The sequence below is a fragment of the Macaca mulatta genome, chromosome 20 (genome assembly GCF_049350105.2).
Source record: "Macaca mulatta isolate MMU2019108-1 chromosome 20, T2T-MMU8v2.0, whole genome shotgun sequence".
In the NCBI taxonomy this organism is placed as follows: Eukaryota; Metazoa; Chordata; class Mammalia; order Primates; family Cercopithecidae; genus Macaca; species Macaca mulatta.
Genome location: NC_133425.1, coordinates 19,446,599 through 19,466,694, shown reverse-complemented (window position 1 = coordinate 19,466,694; position 20,096 = coordinate 19,446,599). Strand labels below are relative to the sequence as shown.

At 43.4% G+C, this 20,096-nt stretch overlaps 1 protein-coding gene and 1 long non-coding RNA gene across 5 annotated transcripts in view; one reads left to right on the top strand and one right to left on the bottom strand.

Annotated features, from left to right (window-relative positions):
• Positions 1-20,096, top strand: part of LOC144338080 (uncharacterized) — an 85,314-nt gene that overhangs the window by 47,409 nt on the left and 17,809 nt on the right. The window lies entirely within an intron of this gene.
• The window catches only part of TMC5 (transmembrane channel like 5), a 91,242-nt gene that overhangs the window by 53,667 nt on the left and 17,479 nt on the right, over positions 1-20,096 (bottom strand). For 2 of the 4 annotated variants that reach the window (XM_015125724.3, XM_015125725.3), the window contains 3 exons: positions 16,970-17,196; positions 7,617-8,481; positions 4,189-4,361 (listed from right to left, as the gene is read on the bottom strand). In XM_015125724.3, the coding sequence (XP_014981210.3) occupies positions 4,189-4,361; positions 7,617-8,398 (955 nt within the window). In that variant the 5' untranslated portion in view covers positions 8,399-8,481; positions 16,970-17,196. Of the gene's footprint in view, positions 1-4,188; positions 4,362-7,606; positions 8,482-16,969; positions 17,197-20,096 lie in introns of those variants that run through there. The other 2 variants (XM_077986369.1, XM_077986370.1) reach the window with 2 other exon arrangements.

Sequence of the window (20,096 nt, the reverse complement as noted above, 5' to 3'; positions counted from 1 at the left end):
CCAGTCTCAGCCTCCCAAGTAGCTGGGAGAAATGGAGAAAATAGAGCACATTTTGATGGGGACAGTATGCAAAATTACGTTGCAAGACGTTCTGGAGTTTCTTGCCTGGGAATCAACTCCCAGCCCTGTTACTTCCTAATTGTGCACCCCCTGGCTGTGTGTCTTAACAGCTCTGAGCTTCAATATCTTAGTCTTTAAAATAGGGATAATAGGCTGGGTGTGGTGGTTTATGCCTGTAATTTCAGCACTTTGGGAGGTCAAAGCGGGACGATCCCTTGAACACAGGAGTTCAGACCAGCTTGGGCAACATGGCATAACCCTGTCTCTGCAAAACATAAAAAAATTGGCTGGGCGTGGTGGTAGTGTGCGTGTAGTCCCAGCCACTCGGGAGGTGAAGGCTGCAGTGAGCTGAGATTGCACCACTGCACGCCAGCCTGTGCGACAGAGTGAGCAGTTTTTCTCAAAAATCAATAAATATATAGGGATAATAATAGGACCTTCACATTGGATTGTTGAGGGGAATTGAATCAGTGAACACATGTGAAATAATTAAATAATTCTAGAACATAGTAAACTCTAATATATATTAACTGTTGTGTAGATTAATTGTTATTCAGCAAACATTACACTTCCCCTACCTTGACCACCTCCATTGATACTGGGCTTAGTCGTGTGACTTGCTTTTAACAATAGAATGTGGCAGAAGGGACAGTGTGCCAGTTCCAAGTCAAGGCTTTTAAAGATATCGTGTGTTTCTGCTTGCCATTTTGAGCACTTTCAGCTTACGGCATGGGAAGACACTGCCCTAGGTCACTCACTGGTCCAAGAAGAGGGACACTAGAACTAAATAGAACCCATGATGTAGAGCCAAGCACAACAAACTCAGCCTAGTTCAGCCAAATGCCAACCAACCTTGCAGACCCATAAGAAATAAATGCTTGTTTATTGTACGACTCTGGATTTTTGGAGTTGTTTGTTATGCAGCATTCCTGTGTCAATAGCTAGCTGATACAACTCTTGCAGTTGTTGTTGTTATTAACTCAGCATTTTTCAAGCACCTACTGTGGGCCAGGCACTGTGACACTAGAAAGAGCACCTAGAGCCTTGGAGGGTACATAGATGAATATAGGTTCTCCTGAAGGAGTGAACACTTTATCAGGATGGGGTGACACTGGACAAGTGATTGCCAAGGGCTACAAACTTTGTCCTACAAAGGATCCTACAGAAGTGAGCTATACTGACCTGATTTTTTTGTTTTTTTTAAGTATTTAACTTCCCATATTCTATATAGCTTTGTGACCAGGAATCTGTTTGTGTTTGCGCTGATTCAACCTAGCACTAACGCAGGGTAAATAAGAGGTCAGGTTTTGGGTAGAGAGACGGGATTCAATCCTGGCTCTGTCAATTTAGTAAGTGAGTGACCTTGTGCATGTTTCTTTCTGAGCCTTAGTTTTCCCATCTGTTAAAACAGGGAGAGCAACAGTGCCTGCCTGAAAGGCAGTTGTACAGATTAAATGAGATAATGAAAGTCAAGTGCAGGACAGAGACTCCAGGGCATAGGAAACACTCAAGATTTGCTTGCAATTGTAAGTTCCACTTGCACTGGAGCAGCGCAGTGTGTCTCAATCGTGTTTCATTATCAGCCCCCTAAGCAGGGGAGACATATTTTCCCTCATTGCCATCCTCTAAGAAATTTTAATATCAAAGATATACTGTATCTGTTTACGTACTACATGTGTATCTCTGCTTTATACATCAAAAAAGCGAGATTGTTTTCTGGCCTTTCAAGAGTGGATATTCCCCCATTGGGATTTCTATTGCCCCAATGCAGGAGTGCATGGAATAAAGGTTTGGAACAGCCCTGGGCTGGACAAGTGATGTCTGTGCTCCCCAAGGAATATTTTCTTTTTTTTTTTTTTTGAGATGGAGTCTCGCTCTGTCGCCCAAGTTAGAGTGCAGTGGTGCGATCTCGGTTCACTGCCAGCTCCACCTCCCAGGTTCATGCCATTCTCCTGCCTCGGCCTCCCGAGTAGCTGGGACTACAGGCGCCCGCCACCATGACCGGCTAATTTTTTGCATTTTTAGTAGAGACGGGGTTTCACCGTGTTAGCCAGGATGGTCTCCATCTCTTGACCTTGTGATCTGCCCGCCTCGGCCTCCCAAAGTGCTGGGATTACAGGCGTGAACCACCGTGCCCGGCCAGGAATATTTTCTTTTTCCTTCCTTCCTTCCTTCCTTCCTTCCTTCCTTCCTTCCTTCCTTCCTTCCTTCCTTCCTTCCTTCCTTCCTTCCTTCCTCCCTTCCTTCCTTCCTTCCTTCCTTCCCCTTCTCCCTCACCTCCCCAACTCTTTACCTTCCCTCCCCCTATCTTCCCCCTCCCCCAATCTTCCCCTTCCCTCCCCTCCCCTCCAATCCTTTTCTTTCCTTTCCTGTCCTGTCCTGTCCTTTCCTTTCCTTTTTTGTGACAGGGTCTCGCTTTGTCACTCAGGCCAGCTCAACCTCCCAGGCTCAAGTGATCCTCCTCTGTCAGTCTCCCAAGTAGCTGGGACCCCAGGTGTGTGCCACCATGCCCAGCTAATTTTTAAAATTAGGCCCGGAATGAAAATGTTCTGTGCTAACAGTCAGTGTTTTCATTAGTACAGGGCTATGCATCCTGTCCCCTCCTCTCTGCCTTCTTCCAAACCTTCCCCATCTACTCCTCAAGGCTCATCAATCCTCCATCTGCACCTCCCAGCGCTTGAGTCTCTTGTTCTCTTCTTATTGGCTGAACACTTTCTCCCTTTTCTGACCTCCACAGGCTCCAAATTCCTTTAACATTGCCTGGCTTTTTTTTTCTCTTGTGCCATCAAATGGCTTCCTGGAACACGTCTTTTCTTCCTCCTGGAAACTAAGAACTGTTCAGAATTAGCCCAGGCTCAAGCCTGTAATCCCAGTACTTTGGGAGGCCGAGACTGGAGGATTGCTTGAAGCTAGGAGTTCAAGACCAGCCCGGGCAACATAGCAAGACCCCATCTTTCTCAAGCATAAAAAAAGTGCCAGGCATGGTGGCATGCAACTGCAGTCCCTGCTACTGGGGAGGCTGAGGTGGGAGGACTGCTTGAGCCTAGGAGTTCGAGGCTGCAGTGAGCTATGATCAGCCTGGGTGACAGAGCAGGACAGTCTAAAAAAAAAAAAAAAGAACTGTTTAGAATTTCCTTTGCCTCCTGGAGCTAAGCATCTTACCTATACACACAACCAATTATGAGGACAACATGATTTTTCAAATATTAATAGTTTGCTTGCTAACTTTCTTTAGTCTTTTTTTTTTTTTTTAACAGAGTCTTGCTATATTGCCCAGGCTGGAGTGCAGTGGTGTGATCTTGGCTCACTGCAACCTCCGCCTCCTGGGTTCAAGTGATTCTTCTGCCTCAGCCTCCTGAGTAGCTGGCATTACAGGTGCCCTCCACTGCACTTGGCTAATTTTTGTATTTTTAGTAGAGACAGGGTTTCACTGTTGGCCAGGCTGGTCTCAAACTCCTGACCTCAGGTGATCTGCCTGCCTCGGCCTCCCAAAGTGCTGGGATTACAGGCGTGAGCCACCACACCCGGCCTTTTCTTTAGTATTGATGTAGTACTTTTGTTGATCTATTTAGACTTTAAATAACATGAGGGCAGAGCTACCTCTTAACTCCCTTTTCCCTCGGTAGGTTCTGAACACGTATGTGCTGATTGCCTCAATGCCTTTAGGATATGCTAAACTACAGGTGGCCACTGGCAGCTAACAAAAAATGTGATTTTGTTTGCCAAGATCATTGGTTTTACTTTTAAAAATTATTTTGGAACACATAAACATCAGGTTTCACATAAAACCCCAAATACATGGCTTCTGAAAAATATGAGGATCTCACCACAATGAGCCCACATTGCCACATAACCACTGTGGACTGAGCTTCACCACCTCCAGCAGGCACAGGGTGCACACGTCCCCATTTTCCACAACCCTTACCTGGCGTTTTTTTAAATAATTGGTGACAATTAACTTGGCTTCTCTAAACACTGAATTCTCAACTTTTGTATGTTAAAAAAGGGTCTCTGAGATTGGAAGGATACACCAATTCTCCTATTGCCAAGTCTCCTTAATGACTGCACTCCTAAATCCACTGATTTTATTTTCTTACCAAGATATGATCCGGCTTAACAAATGCTTACCATAGCCATTTCCAGGAGCACCCGGCAGAGAGTGGCCATATGAGTTTGTCATCTCTATGGATGCCATTTCAATGCCTTCAGGGTAATCTTCATTCTCTCCCCAAAGGTTGCCCAAGGGGCCGTCACTCCTGTGATGAAACGAGGGCTGGATTGAAGATGTTCTGCTGAGTGCCCTAAAATCCAAAATGATGCATCACTACCCAACCAAGAGTATAGTAAGGATTTTCATCCATCCATCCATCCATCCATCCATCCATCCATCCATCTGTCCATGCATCCATCCATTCAATGATGTATTCATCCATTTATTTATCCATCCATCCATTTATCCATCCATACATTCAACCATCCATCTATCCATCCATGTATCCATCCATTCAATCATGTATTTATCCATTCATTTATCCATCCATCCATCCATTCATCCATCCATTGATTCATCCATTTATCCATCTGTCCATCCATGTATCCATCCATTCATTCATATATTCATCCATCCATTTACCATCCATCCAACCATACATACATTCATCCATCCATGTATTCATCTATCCATCCATGTATCCATCCATTCATTAATGTATTCATCCATCCATCCATCCATTCCATTGCATTCCACAAATGCAGGCTAAGTGCCAACCCTGAGTTAGGCATGGGCTAGGAGGTGAGAATACAAAGAGGAACACATAGGGTATCTGCCCTCAAGAAGCTCACAGTACAAGTTGGTACAGCTTCTTAGACACAGCTATGAACAATCATACTACAAGTAGAAACTGGTGAGTATCCGAAGACAGGCCCAAGGAGTTCGGAGGAAGGAGAATTCTTGCTGAGAGTTCTGGGAGAAATCTGCGTGGAAAAGATGCATCTGAGCGGGAATTCGGAGGACACATTCATACATAGGGGGAGGGCATTCCAAGGATGGATGAAGAACAGCATAAAAAAAGGTGTGAGGCCAGAAAGTGCTGAATATATAAAGGAAACGCTATGAAAATCAATTAATGAGTAATGATTCTCAATTTACTACATATACCAATTCCCAAGCCTTGTCCTGGAGAATTAAATCAGAAGTTCTGAAAGTTTGGCTGAGGCATCTGTATTATTTTTAAAGTTCCCCAGATAACTGGGTAACGCTAAGGATCAGCCAAAGTCAAGAACCACTGACCTAGAGTATAGGGTCAAGGCAGGGGGCAGACAGGAGACTTAAGAGGAGATCAGTCAGGCTGGTCTTTGGCTGGCATCTTACATTAACATGACGTATCCTTATTCGTAAACGTTCTATAAGTGAAGTTGGGTGGCCTTTCTCCAAAGGCTATGGGGACCCACAGAAGATGAAAAGCAAAGGAGTGACAGGATCAAAGGTGGGCTTTGGAATGATGAATCAGGCAGTGGGTGATAAGACCAAGGAGGACATTTTCACCTGGTCCTGTTAACCCTACTATTTGGGTTCTAAAGACATCATGACTGCTGCACACCCAAGTCCTATATCCTTGTTCCTAGAGATAAACACAAGCCACCAGTTTTTTTTTTTTTAATCAAATTCGTAAATATTACTAGTAGAAACAGTAAATGCAAAATCAGACTCATGTTGGTTAAAACTTCACATGGTAAACATATTTACTGATTAAACCACAAACTGACTTTAAAAAATCACATCCTAGATTGGGCACAGTGGCTCGCGCCTGTAATCCCAGCACTTTGAGAGGCTGAGGCAAGCATATCATGTGAGGTCAGTAGCTCAAGACCAGCCTGGCCAACATGGTGAAACCCTGTCTCTACTAAAAATACAAAAACTAGCTGGGCATGGTGGTGCATGCCTGTAATCTCAGCTGCTTGGGAGGCTGAGGCAGGAGAATCACTTGAACCTGAGAGACGGAGGTTGCAGTGAGCCGAGACTGAGCCACTGCACTCCAGCCTGGATGACAGAGTGACTCTGTCTCAAAAAAAAAAAAAAAAAATTACATTTTGTTGGCAACATAAACGTGAAAAAACTTAACCCAGGAAAAATGAGATTTGGTAGAACTAAGTCACCCAGACTAATGCTGTCAGTGTCCAGAGCTGCATCTGGCAAAATTTGTCAAGGAAAGAAAATTGACAGAAGATCAAACTCTTTTAGACAAAATTTAGATCTATAGAATCTAAACCTGGAAAAACTGGGCTTGCTATTTAAAAATGGCCTTAGGCCAGGTGCAGTGGCTCATGCCTGTAATCCCAGCACTTTGGGAGGCCGAGGCAGGTTGATCACCCGAGGTCAGGAGTTTGAGACCAGCCTGACCAACATGGAGAAACCCTGTCTCCACTTAAAATACAAAATTAGCTGGGCGTGGTGGCGCAAGCCTGTAATCCCAGCTACTCAGGAGGCTGAGGTAAGAGAATCGATTGAACCCGGGAGGCGGAGGCTGTGGTGAGCCATGATCATGCCATTGCACTCCAGTCTGGGCAACAAGAGCGAAACTCCGTCCCAATAAATGAATAAATAAATAAATAACAACATAAAAAAGCGGCCTTAAAGGAATACTGAAAATGGTGAAAATAATAATTGATAAAATTAGATTCAAATAGTGCAGATAATCAGTGAACCAAACCTGCAGTAAAGTTTTGGTGAAAAGTCATCAATTCTGACAATCTCAGTAAAATAGAAATAAAAGTGTAAAAATCAGAAGTGGTGCAAACATGGCCAGGCATGGTGGCTCATGTCTATAATCCCAGCAGTTGGGAGCCTTCTTCAAGACTAGCCTGGGCAACATGGCGAAACACCATCTCTACAAAAAAATAAAAAATTAGCCGGGCATAATAGGTGCACACCTGTAGTCCCAGCTACTTGGGAGGCTGAGGTGGGAGGGCCAATCGAGTCCAGGAGGTTGAGGCTGTGGTGAGCTATGATTGTGCCACTGCCCTCCAGCCTGGGTGACACAGCAAGACCCTGTCTCAAGAAAAAAGAAAAAAAAAACAATGACCCAAGAAACCAAAGAAGTGGTGCAAACATATTACACAAAAAACTAATTGACTTCATGGAGTTAGATCTCCAAAAGATTTTCTGGATAACAATTCATTACTATTGATGTAATTTCGATTAAAGTGTTTGGATTTGTGAGTATCAAGCCTTAACCTTGCTGGCAATGTAGCAGGGTCAAAACAGTGTGGATCTAGATGTCTTACAGGGATTGAATTAGGAAGAGGTGGGATAATGGGAAGGTGATCCAAGGAAGAGATGGTGAAAGATTAAGTTCAGGTAAGGGCTTGAAGCCTCAAACTGAGAGTCCATGGCGCAGGTGAGGTCTACAGATAGGTATGTGAGTTTCACCACAACTTCAGGTCATGGAAACCATCATATATATCCCTAATCTAAACCACACCAACCGAATTCCATTGACTTAATGGTCCAGCACTCAGCCTACACTTCCAATGAAGGGATATATACCTGAACTTACCCCCTGGTCATCTCTGGGGTCTCAGAAGAGTCATAATCATGACCATTCTCAGCAGCTGAATAATCAGGTTCTCTCCAAGTGCTTGGCAAGTTCTGATCGTCCTCAGCGCCGGGATAGTCTGGCTCCCCAAAAAAGGGTGGAGAGTTAGGTTGAATGTCAGCGCTTGGGTAATCAGGCTTTCCCAGAGAGTCTGTGTACGGATTGATTCTAAAACTTGTATGTTCTAGATTCCTTCTGGAGCCTGGATGGTTCAAATTGGCTCTAGGTCCAGGATGATCAGAGTTGCTCTGAGCTCCAGGGTAGTCCGGTTCTAAGGAGCCAAAATGATCTGGATGTGTTCTGGAGCGTGCATAGTTTCCACTGCTGCTAGAGCTTGCAAAATCACGTTGAGATCCAAGGTAGTCTGGCTGTCTGGATGATGCTTGGTGGTATGGATGACTCCGAAATTCACTATAATCTGGCTCTGGTAGAGAGGTAGGATGGTCTGGGCTTGTTCTAGAAGTGGCAGAGTATGCATTGCTTCTGGTGCCAGAATAGTCTGGATTACTCAGAGATCCAGGATAATTTGGTTCTGCCAGAGACCCAGGATAGTCTGGACGTGTTCTGGAGGCTACAGAGTATGGATTGTTCCTGGGGCCAGGGTAGTCTGGATTGTTCAGAGGACTTGGAACATCTGGATAACCCTGAGTTTTCAAATACCCCTGCATACGGTTCTGAGACCCTGAATAGCCAGGGTAATCTGGGTCTTCCTCAGACCCGTTATTCCTGTAGTAGGCAGACATGTTGGTATGGACTCTTCACCTTGGAGTGGTGAACTGTCCCAGCGTTTGCAATTACTCAGGGATCTTTTTTTTTTTTTTTCCACCTGAAAAACAAGAAGAAAAGAAAAAGTCAGATTTTTTTTCCCTTCGTTCCCTGCAGAGATTGCTGGTTATCTTCCAGTATCTGTTCTCCTTTCCTTCGTAGTTGGGTACACAACTGCCTAGAATAAAGACTGTGCTTCCAGCTTCTCTTGCACCAAGGTATGAACATGAGGGTGGTCAATGGGATGAGAGCAGCAGTGATACACGCAATTTCCAGGCTGTGCTATTAGAGGAAAGAAGTTATTCCTCCCTTTCTCCATCTTGCTTCCTGTGGGCCGGAATGCGGAAATGACGGTGCACCATCTTGGGTCTCGCACACAAAGCCAAGACCTGCATTTGGAATGAACGCACAACAGAGGAAAGGATGCCCAGTTGCTGGTGACTTCACAGAGCACAGCCATTGTATCAGCTCAGACTATCATGTGAGAGAGAAATAAAATTATCTTGTTTAAACCACTGTTTTTGTGGTCTTTAACACACGCAACTAAGCTTACATCTTGAACAATATATTCCCTTGGTTATGGGGGAAGGGACCAGTGAATCAAAGGATTGAAAGAAACAAGGACTTTTTGTGCTTTTTGATTACACTTGAGGTTCTAGGGTTCAAAGCATAAATTAATATGAGTGCATAAAAGAAGAATAGTTAATGGAAACTAGAGGATTGGCATACGTAGACAATTGCTATGACCCCTTCCAATTTGAAAATAAGATTTTATGAGCTCCATAAGCTCCGATCTACAGACCACAGCATACTTTTGTTAAATTTACAAAGCTACCTCCTAACATATTTTAAGTTTGGCCTAAAGAGTTCTCTGTACATAATGAACTGTGACCTAAGTGGAGGTGTCAACAGACTGTAACCTATTCTTGTACCAATCACTGAATTCGGGCAATCACAGGCAGCCAATTGTTCAAACTGTGTTCAAATAAGGCAAATGCTGAACTGTAACCAATCCATTGTTCCTGTACCTCACTTCCATTTTTTCTACGTCACTTTCCTTTTCTTGTCCATAAATCTTCTTTGACCCAACATGTGACAGCACCTAAGTCCCTAAGAACCTATTCTGGCTGGGCAGGCTGTCCCATTAGCAAATCATTCTTTGCTTGATTAAACTCTGTTACTTTTAATTTGTCTAAAGTTTTTCTTTTAACACTTTGAAATAAGAGGTGATGTAGTTTTGATTTTCTTTTCTTTTCTTTTTTTGATATGGAGTCTCACTCTGTAGCCTAAGCTTGAGGGCAGTGGCGCAATCTCGGCCCACTGCAACCTCTGCCTCCTGGCTTCAAGCAATTCTCCTGCCTCAGCCTCCTGAGTAGCTGGGATTACAAGTGTACACCACCACATCCAGCTAATTTTTGTATTTTTAGTAGAGACAGGGTTTCACCATGTTGGCCAGGCTAGTCTCAAACTCCTGACCTCAGGTGATCCACCCATCTTGGCCTCCCCAAATGCTTGGATTACAGACATGAGCCACCATGCCTAGTTGATTTTTCTCTCTCTCTTTCTTTCTTTCTCTCTCTCTCTCTCTCTCTTTTTCTTTCTTTCACAGGGTCTCTCTCTGTCACCCAGGCTGGAGTGCAATGGTACACATAGTTCACTGCAGCCTTGATCTCTTGGGACTCAAGCAATCCTCCCACCTCAGCCTCCCGAGTAGCTAGGACCACAAGCATGCATCACTATGCGCAGCTAATTTTTTCATTTTCTGTAGAGATGGAGTCTCCCTATGTTATTGCCCAGGCTGATCTTGAACTCCTGAGCTCAAGTGATCCTCCTGCCTCAGCCTCCCAAAGTGCTGGGATTACAGGTGTGAGCCACCGCACCTGGCCTCCAGTGTTCATTTCTAAGTGTGCTGGATATCTGTTGTTTTTACTTGTCTACTACCCACTTCCCATTCTGTTGATATCAATGTCCTGAGTTTCCTCTGGGCATCATTCCCTCCCTTGCTCTTGGTCCAGGTGATACAGGAAGGGCTGATTGCACTCCTGACCGTCTGACCAGCTTCAGGATGGTCACATGACTCAGGTGTCCACGATCCCTCTGGCCACAGGATTTGGCTCAAGAATGGGCAGGTAAACCCAGTCAGTCCTCCGGGACCAGGACAAGGCTTACTGGGAAAGAGGTGCTCTTACTTCACTGAGGTGTCTAAGGGGGTAGAATATATACATAAGCTTGGAGCTTCCGATGTCATGTCAGAGGGAACAGAGAAAAAAAGTAATTAGTAGGGGGAAAATTTAAAGAAAGAATCAATAGAATTTGTTGGCTGATCCCATAGGGAAAGGGTGAGAAGGAAAATAAAAGACAAGTATATCTCTACAGTTGCAAGCCAGCATGATGAGATGAACAGTGATGTTTTTGAAACAAGGAAGTAGAACATTTTTAAAGCTCAGCCAACTTTTACAAGTTTATCTCTCTGTAAATGCCAAGGGTTAGACTTGAGTAATCAAAGCTAAGACAATATTAAATTTCTGCCAACACCTGCAGTCTCAGAATGTCTGTGTGCCAACCCTCGTTTATATTTCTCAGCATAGTTGACATCTGTGTTGCATTATTGTGTCCCTGCATGGCATCCATTTCTTGCTTTTGTGGTTAACACTTTTCCCTGGGTAACACCTCTCCCACACTGTCAGTCCCTGTGGGCCAAGTGTGGAATATGACCCCTCAGAATTATTTGCTTCCTGGCGACATTGATTCTGTCAGAGCATACGACCCAGTTAAATCCAGTGAGATTCAATTCTAGGAGTTTCATCAGAACTGTAGGGAAGAGAGAAGCTCTGTCTTCTGCTGGCCTTGGAGCTAGGAAATTTTATTTTATTTTATTTTTTGAGACAGGTTCTCACTCTGCCATCCAGGCTGGAGTGCAGTGGCATGATCACAGCTCAATGCAACCTCGACCTCCCAAGCTTAGGTGAGGCTCCTCCCTCAACCTTCTGAGTAGCTGGTACGACAGCTGTGCACCACCATGCCTGGTTAATTTTTGCATTTTTATAGAGACAGGGTTTCTCTGTGTTGCCCAGGCTGGTTTCAAACTCCTGGGCTCAAGCGATCTGATCTCGGCTTGAGGTCAGATCCAAAGTGCTAGGATTGCAGGTGTTAGCCACTGCACCTGGCCAGAGTTAGGAAATTTTAGACCTGAAGCTGCCAGTGGTCACCAGTGGAGAAGGGCCTAAGAGTGATGCCAACAGGGAGGAGAACAGAACAAAGAGATAAACAGAAAGAGGAGCCAGATGTTGATGACATTGTTTAAACACCTGAATCCAGCCAAACCTGAAGGCAGCTGGATACTCGAGTCATTACATTCTCTTTTTGACTAAAGTTGGTTTGAGTTGGGTGTCTATCATTTGCAAATGAACAAAAAAGAATTCTGACAAATATGCCAGTTTTGCAAATAAGAACACCTATTCAAACTGTCTGTAGTGCTAAGAAGACTAAATGCTGTGCTTTATTGCAAATTACTTTTCCTAACATGAAAAATGATCCCATTTGTTTACTTGTATTCTAAGACTAGAAAGTTATATTTATGCTCCAGAAACTTCCACAGCCTAACAAAGCCCAAAGCTATTATATCTAACCAGCTAAACAATGCCTAGTAAATTCAAGAAATTGAAAACAGGTACAACTGTATTGGCCCAAGAGAAATGAGTAATTCTACCAAAAGATAAGAAAAATGCTCACAGAAACTGTTTTTCTTTTCCTTTTTTCTTTCTTTTTTTTTTTTTCTTTTTGAGATGAAGTATTGCTCTTTCACCCAGGCTGGAGTTAAGGGATGCCATCTTGGCTCACAGCAACTTCTATGCCCCCATCCCCAGATTCAAGCAATTCTTCTGCCTCAGCCTCCCGGGTAGCTGGGATTAGAGGTGCCTGCCACCATGCCCAGCTAATTTTTGCATTTTTAGTACAGATGAGGTTTCATCATGTTGGCCAGGCTGGTCTTGAACTCCTGACCTCAGGTAAAAACCTACCTCGGCCTCCCAAAGTGCTAGGATTATAGACGTGAGCCACTGTGCCTGGCCAGAAACTATTTTTCATAGGAGCCAAAAGTTGAAAACAATCTGAATGTCGTTCAGCAGTGGAATAAGTAAATGAATCGTGGAATATTCATCCCATGAAATGCTAGAGAGAAGCAACAAAGACTGAACTTCTGCTGCATGAGATGTCGTGGATGAATGTCACATGGATGAGGAAAAAGAGTTGGACACAACCGAGTTCACACTGTATAATCTTTCTACAAAGTTCAAGAGCAGGCAAAGCAATACATGGTGACAGAAGTCAAAATAGTGGCTACCTTGAGGAAGGAAAGAGGTGAGTGATGACTAGACTAGGAACCACATGAGGGAATCTCTGGGGTGCTGGCTGATGATCTTGAGTGGTGGTTAAAGGGAGGCATATATGTGTGTGTGTTGTAAAAATTCATCAGGTTTCACACTTAAGAGTTATGCACATCTCTGTAAATCCATACTCCGAAATTGTCTTTGTTTTTGTTTTTTGAGACGGAGTCTCAGGCTGGAGTGCAGTGGCACGATCTTGGCTCACTACAACCTCTGCCTCCCAGCTGGCTGGGTGAACTTGGGCAAGTCACTTAACCCTTCTGTGTCTGTTCCCTTAATCATACAATACCGGCAATAATATCTCATAGTGTTGTTGTAAGGAATGAACAAGATAAGGCACAGAAGGCGGCCAACATCAAGGAAGCCATCACTGCATGGAAGCTACTATTTGACATTATATTTAGTGATGTACAGTGTAAACCCTGGCAACTTCCAAAAGAGGTAGGAGTCAGTACACAATAAAAGTCATATACTCAACCAGGACATGATTAAATAAATAGGAAATGGGCCAGGCATGATGGCTCATATCTGTAATTCCAGCACTTTGGGGGACCAAGGCAGGAAGATTCCTTGAGGTCAGGAGTTTGAGACCAGCCTGGACCCCCCCATCTCTGTGTGTGTGTGTGTGTGTGTGTGTGTGTGTGTGTGTATATATATAATTAGCTTGGCATGGTAGTACATGCCTGTAATCCCAGCTACTCAGGAGGCTAGGCGGGAGGACCACTTGGGCCCAGAAGGTTGAGGTTGCAGTGAGCTATGACTGCACGATTGTACTCCAGCCGGGACAACACAGTGAGACCCTGTCTCAAAAAAAGAAGGAAAGAAAGAAAGAAAGAAAGAAAGAAAGAAAGAAAGAAAGAAAGGAAGGAAGGAAGGAAGGAAGGAAGGAAGGAAGGAAGGAAGGAAGGAAGGAAGGAAGGAAGGAAGGAAGGAAGGAAGGAAGGAAGGAAGGAAGGTCTTATAATCAGGTACAGGAAGGAGCAATCCTACAAAATTCCCAGGCTGACATGGTGACTATAACTGAGAACTAAATTTTGCCCTGAACTTCTTATTAGCCAAGACTAAAAGGGAATGACAAGTTATCTAATACTCACTTTTTGTGGGAATAAAAGGAACTACATCAATTTTTCAAGAGGACTACCCTTCCTCCCAAGATCAATTTCTGAAAATAATTTATCATGAGAACTCTTTCAAAGGGATCAAATAACAATGTAATGAAACCAGGACTCAGGGTCACCATCAAACAAAGCACTCAGAAGCTCTAACTCCAAGAGGGGCTGCAGGAGTGGAGTTGGGAAGAGATTCTGGAGTCCCCTCCAGGTCATTATGATGCAGGGAGACAATCACATAAGGCTGCCTCTCACATATGGCTATCTCTGGCCAATGGGCTGTGAGCATAAGTGACTGTGTCACTTCCAAGCAAAAGCATTCAAAAGCCAAAATGAGACCCTCGAGTTCCCCTTCCACTGCCATGGGAACCAGTGATATTTCCAAAGGGGACCCAGTCACCAGCCTGGGTTCCTGCATGACTGCATGGATCACAGCCCACCTGTACCTACCCACAGTAGCTTTTCACGAGCAAGAAACAAACTTTTATGTTTTAAGACATTTAGATTTTGAGAAAGTTTATTTTGATGTAGCAGAGCTTAGACTAGCCTGACTGATACAAATCATTTTGGTCTTTGTTTGGAATCTTTGACAAATTTATATATACGTATGTACGTATATAACTTCATATTGTATGTGTATATGTGTATTATACGTGTATATTATATGTATATGCATGCACACAAAGACATGCATACAATTTATGTATATATTTACTCATATCTACATATATAATACATCTACATATATGATATACATTATATATACACACACATTTGTATAACACACATACAAAAATACACATAGATTAGATAGATAAACAGATACACAGATGGGTAGATAGATGATAGATAGATAGATAGATGGATGTTATATGTGATCAGCCAACAATTAGCTTCAAGTCTGTTGGACAGTTCTCTGTTCCAATGTCACTTGACAAGAGCTTGTGTATTGCACATCTGTTTCACAGTTGGGAACAAATGCTCTAACCACTACCACCCGCACTGCAACAAATACCTAAACAAACAAAGAGCTAAACCCACAGAAAAAGACTGGGGAAGAGAGAGGAGGAAATGGCCATAAGGAAATAGTCTCACACTGATGTCAAATGAAGTGGGAGTGGCCTTCTGAGAACCTTACCCTTAGCTTCCTGTTAACTATGAGAGGAGTAAATGAGAGATCCTGCAGATTCAAAGGAATGATACTGTTTCCTGTTGCCTTGGAAAAAGCACCAAGAGGGTACTATCTTACTTTTTTTCTCCCTAGTTTTTGTCTCTCTAGCATCTCCTCAATAAGGGCTATTGAACCATCTATTTCAAGTCCTCCTTTCCATATCCCATTTAGGGCTTCTCACTTCACTGTTTGAATGGTTTTCAATCACATGCCCAAGCAATGACATGTCTTCTAAGGCTGTTAATTGAGGACTCCTTACTTGATGTTGCAAGGCTTCCTGGTTTGAATGGGTCATCCAACTATCTTGTGTTTGTCATTCAGCTAATTCAGAAATCTTCAAGGGATCAATTACATCCTAGAATATGGATGAGGTCACATTCAAGCTATTTACCTGGCTCTCTGCTGCCTCCCACTTCTCCCAGCCTCAAGCTAACATAAGGCCAGGTCAGCCACCCACGAGTTCTGCTCTGCACCATCAAAATGATCTCACGAAACCCAGACGCTCAGCCAGAATCACTAAGGATTGTCAGGCCAAGCTTTGTGTATAATGACAAAAAACTGGGAGCAATTCAAAAATTCATCAACAGGGGATGGGCTGAATCAGTCACAGGACATCTGCACTGTGGAATACCACGGAACTCTCATAAAGAATGCTTTAGATCTACAGGTGCCAGCAGAAGATGGCCAGCTATGATTCTTGTCTTTAATCTCCTTTTCCCATCTCCCGCCCCGGGCCTGGCTAGAACATGTGATCACGTAGCCTGTAAATTGTCCAAAGGTTAATTTTTCTAATTGAGGACATTTATTACCTGAAAGACACGAAAGAGAAAGCAGGACCTTACAAAGCAGCAAATTGACGAGCACCAAGAGCAGGAAGTTGCCCCAAGAGAGGCAAAACAAAGCCACAACGTCCAATTTCAGACGTACGTTTTGTCTTCTTCTTCTTCTTCTTTTTTTTTTTTTTTTTTTTTTTTGAGACGGAGTGTCACTCCTCCTCTTGCCCAGGCTGTAGTGCAATGGCGCGATCTCGGCTCACGGCAACTTCTGCCTCCTGGGTTCAAGCGAGTCTCCTACCTCAGCCTCCTGAGTAGCTGGGATCATAGGCGCCCGCCACCACACCCAGCCAATTTTTTGTATTTTTAGTAGAGACTGGGTTTCAGTATGTTGGCCAGGCTGCTTTTGAAGTCCTGATCTCAGGCGATCCACCTGCCTTGGCCTCCCAAAGTGCTGGGATTACAGGTGTGAGCCACTGCACCCGGCCCCCACGTTTTGTCTTCTAATGGGGTGAACTTTGTCACGACAGAACCCATGATTAACCTCTCAACGTAAATGAAATCAACGTTCTATATGCTAGTGATGATCCTGTAAATGATACAAGATCCCTACATACTTAAGACCCACAGTTAAAATTATGAAAATGATTCTACAGAAGCTCTTAACTAGTTCCAATGAACCATCATTTATTTGACTTAAAACAGACCAATTAATTTTTAAAAAATTGTTTTTGCTGTGGCACGTGCCTATAATCTCAGCTTCTCGGGAGGCTGAGGCAGGAGAATCGCTTGAACCAGGGAGTCGGAGGTTGCAGTGAGCTGAGACCGCACCCCTGCACTCCAGCCTGGCGACAGAGCGAGACTCTGTCTCAAAAAAAAAAAAAAAATTGTTTTTTATTGCAGAGAGTGGGGAGAGGGAAAGAAATTAGTCCCACTAAAATTCTGTTTTGCCATCTAAGGACATTAAAGGCAATGGCAGCTATCACAAATGACTATCACCATTATCTCATAAAACATTTTATGGACATAAAAAAAAAAAGAGAGAGAGACCCCATCTCAAAAGGAAGGGTAGTTCATTTAACTGAATAAATTCAGCTGCATGAAAACTTACTTTTTTACCCTTATTGTTCTTGCTTTGTCCCAAATAGATGCTCACGTTGCTCAAACCAACTTGATCTTAAGATGTTGTTGGGAACACTGGAGTCACGTGTCCATGGGTCTTGCAGGCTGGCTTTTGATGGGAGCTGGGCTGCGGGTGATTTACGGACGGTTATAATCCGTGATGCTGGTCTGAAGTCTGAATACTCAAGTTGCTGACTGCAGGCAGAGCCTCATGTCCTGAAAATCAGAAGACAGAGGACTTAAGCTTCCATAAAAGATGGGCTCATACTGTACAACCCAATCCTGTGCATTTGGAAGCAGAAAACACTGGCTCAAATGGCTTCCTGTTTTCTCTTCTCTTAAAAACTTGAAACATTAGACTACAGTGAAGCATAGAGAAGATCAAATATTAACTCATGCTAATCCTTTTCATATTAATTCCAGACTTGAATTTGTTTTATTAAGGAAATAAAACATTACTGGTGAAGCTCTCTAATACCTCTTCCTAATCCAATTTTCCATGGTGTCCTCTTCCCTATCTGGAAGATACCACTATCATAAATGTGATGTGTGACTTTCCAGGGCATGCTGTTCATACTATGACCACTGTTATGAGTTGAGTTGCATCCCCTCAAAAAGGTATGTTCAAGTCCCAGCCCACAGTACTTCAAAATGTGACCTGATTTGTAAGTAGGATCTTGGTGGAGGTAATCAAGCTAAAATAAGTTCACTGGGGTGGGACCTAACGCAACATGACTGTGTCCTTATGAAAAGGGGAAATTTGGGCCAGGCACAGTGGTTCCTGCCATAATCCCAGTACTTTGGGAGGCCAAGGCAGGTGGATCACCTGAGGTCAGGAGTTCAAAACCAGCTAATTCTAAGAATTCTTGAAAGGCAATGAAAAAGAATTTAAAAAGAAGAAATCGCTCATTCCCAGGCATCTCATTTCAACCAAAGTTTCACATTAGCAGTTCTGGAAGCTCCCATTCTTTCTGCAGGCACCTGATCTTGGATGGACAACTCCAACACAAGGATGATGGCCCCCACACATGGGCGAGCGGTTGCCGGAGCACCAGGTCATGGGACGCTCACACACAGGCATATTTCAGCAGAGACGTTGATTTTGTTTGCTTGCCTGCTCTTCATTGCTCTTTCTGGGTTTGCCGTATTAGTGTAATGATTACTTTGGCTGTCAGCCTCGATGCCATGACAAATAAATGCCTAGGAACTCCTTTATCTGCAGTGTGTAATGTTTAGGGCCAGGAAATAAAGGTAATGTCAATAGTCTCTATGTGAGAGCAATAGCTTCCATCACTCAGTTAACAAAGCCTTCCCGTAAGTAAACATTTGTTAGTGTGCGATCCGTGTTCGCTTTTCAGAGTGTCAGGCACCTTCACAGCCATACACTTAGACCCCTTAGAGCCTAAGAAAATGAGGTCTATGCTTAGAAAATAAGGTCTATGATTTCAAGACAGCAATCACACCTGTAATCCCAGCACTTCGGGAGGCCGAGATGGGTGGATCACTTGAGGCCAGGAATTGGAGACCAGCCTGGCTAACATGGCGAAAACCCATCTCTACTAAAAATAAGAAAATGAGCCGGGCATGGTGGCTCGCACCTGTAATCCCAACTACTTGGGAGGCTGAGGCACGGGAATCGCTTGAACCTGGAAGGCGGAAGTTACAGTAAGCCGAGATCATGCCACTGCACTCCAGCCTGGGCAACAGAGAGAGATTCTGTCTCAAGGAAACAAAACAAACAAACAAACAAAAAAGGAAAATAGAAATACAGCAAAATAGTCACATCCTCTTGTTCTTTTTGTTTTTTGTTTGCTTGTTTTCCTTTCTATAAGGAATTTGCTGTTTTCAAGATATTTATTCAATTCCCAAGGAAAGGTAATGTAAAGAGAATGTAAGATTTTTAGCTTGTTAAATGAGTGAGAAAGAGTCAGAAGCTAGAAAATGAAAAATGAATTTTAATCACTTGAAAGGCATCACCTAACTATGGCAAAAAATCCTTCAAGGAAATAGTCTAAGGTATTGTGTTTACTACTGAAGTAACAAATGCCTCTTATAACACCGAATTAACATGAGTTCTAATGTATTTTTTAAATGAGAACTGGGGCCAAGTGAGGTGGCTCAAGCTTGTAATCACAGTACTTTCAGAGGCTGAGCCAGCGCGATCGTTTGAGACTGGGAGTTTGAGGCTGCAGTGAGCTATGATCATGCCACTGTACTCCAGCTTGGGCAAAGATGCTGTCTCAAAAAAAAAAAAAGGGAAATTTGGGAAGATAGATTTGGCAAATGTCACCAATTAATCTTCACAAGTAAAATTTGTTTTTAAAAAAGCTAGAATAGGAAGATTCTTTTATTTTACAAGGATGTTTGAAGACTGTCAGATCTCCTTCTGCTAGCTAAGATTCCTCCTCTTTTACCATGATCCTTTCTTGGAAGGAAGTTCATGGACTAAACCCCTCCCAGCAGTTTTACCTTAACTATAACTCTGAGCCCACTTGATTAACGCTACTTTGTAATAAGACTTTCTCCTAAGACAGTCCCCAAGCTGGGTGAAGCTCACAGGCCTTAGATGTAAAGCTGGTGGATGCAATTGAATCGCAGTACAATGTTTGCATTCGGGTGCTGATGTTCTGTTTGAAGTGCGCAGCGTGTGCAGCTGGCTTTCATTCTATTTTACAAAGACAGTGACAGAAACTATAGATCTAGAGCAGTGGTTCTCAAGAGAGGCAATTTTGCCTCTGAGAGCACATTTGGAAATGTGTGGAGACTTTTGGTTGTCACAACTGTAGCAGGGGGTGTCATACTGGCATCTAGTAGATAGCTGCTAAACATCCTAAAATTTACAAGACTGGCCGGCCTCCCCACAATAGAAAATTATTTGGCCCCAAATCCCAAGAGTGCCAAGGTTGACAAACCTTGATCTAGGGCAATGCTGTCCAACAGAACTTTCTATGCTGATGGAATGGTTCTCTACCTGCATGTCCAATATGGCAGCCACTAGCCACATGTAGCTATGGGAACACTTCAAATATGGCTAGCTCGGGAACTAGATTGAGAAACTAAATTGTTTATGTATTTTTCTTCTTTCAGAGATAGGGTCTCGTTTTGTCACTCAGGCT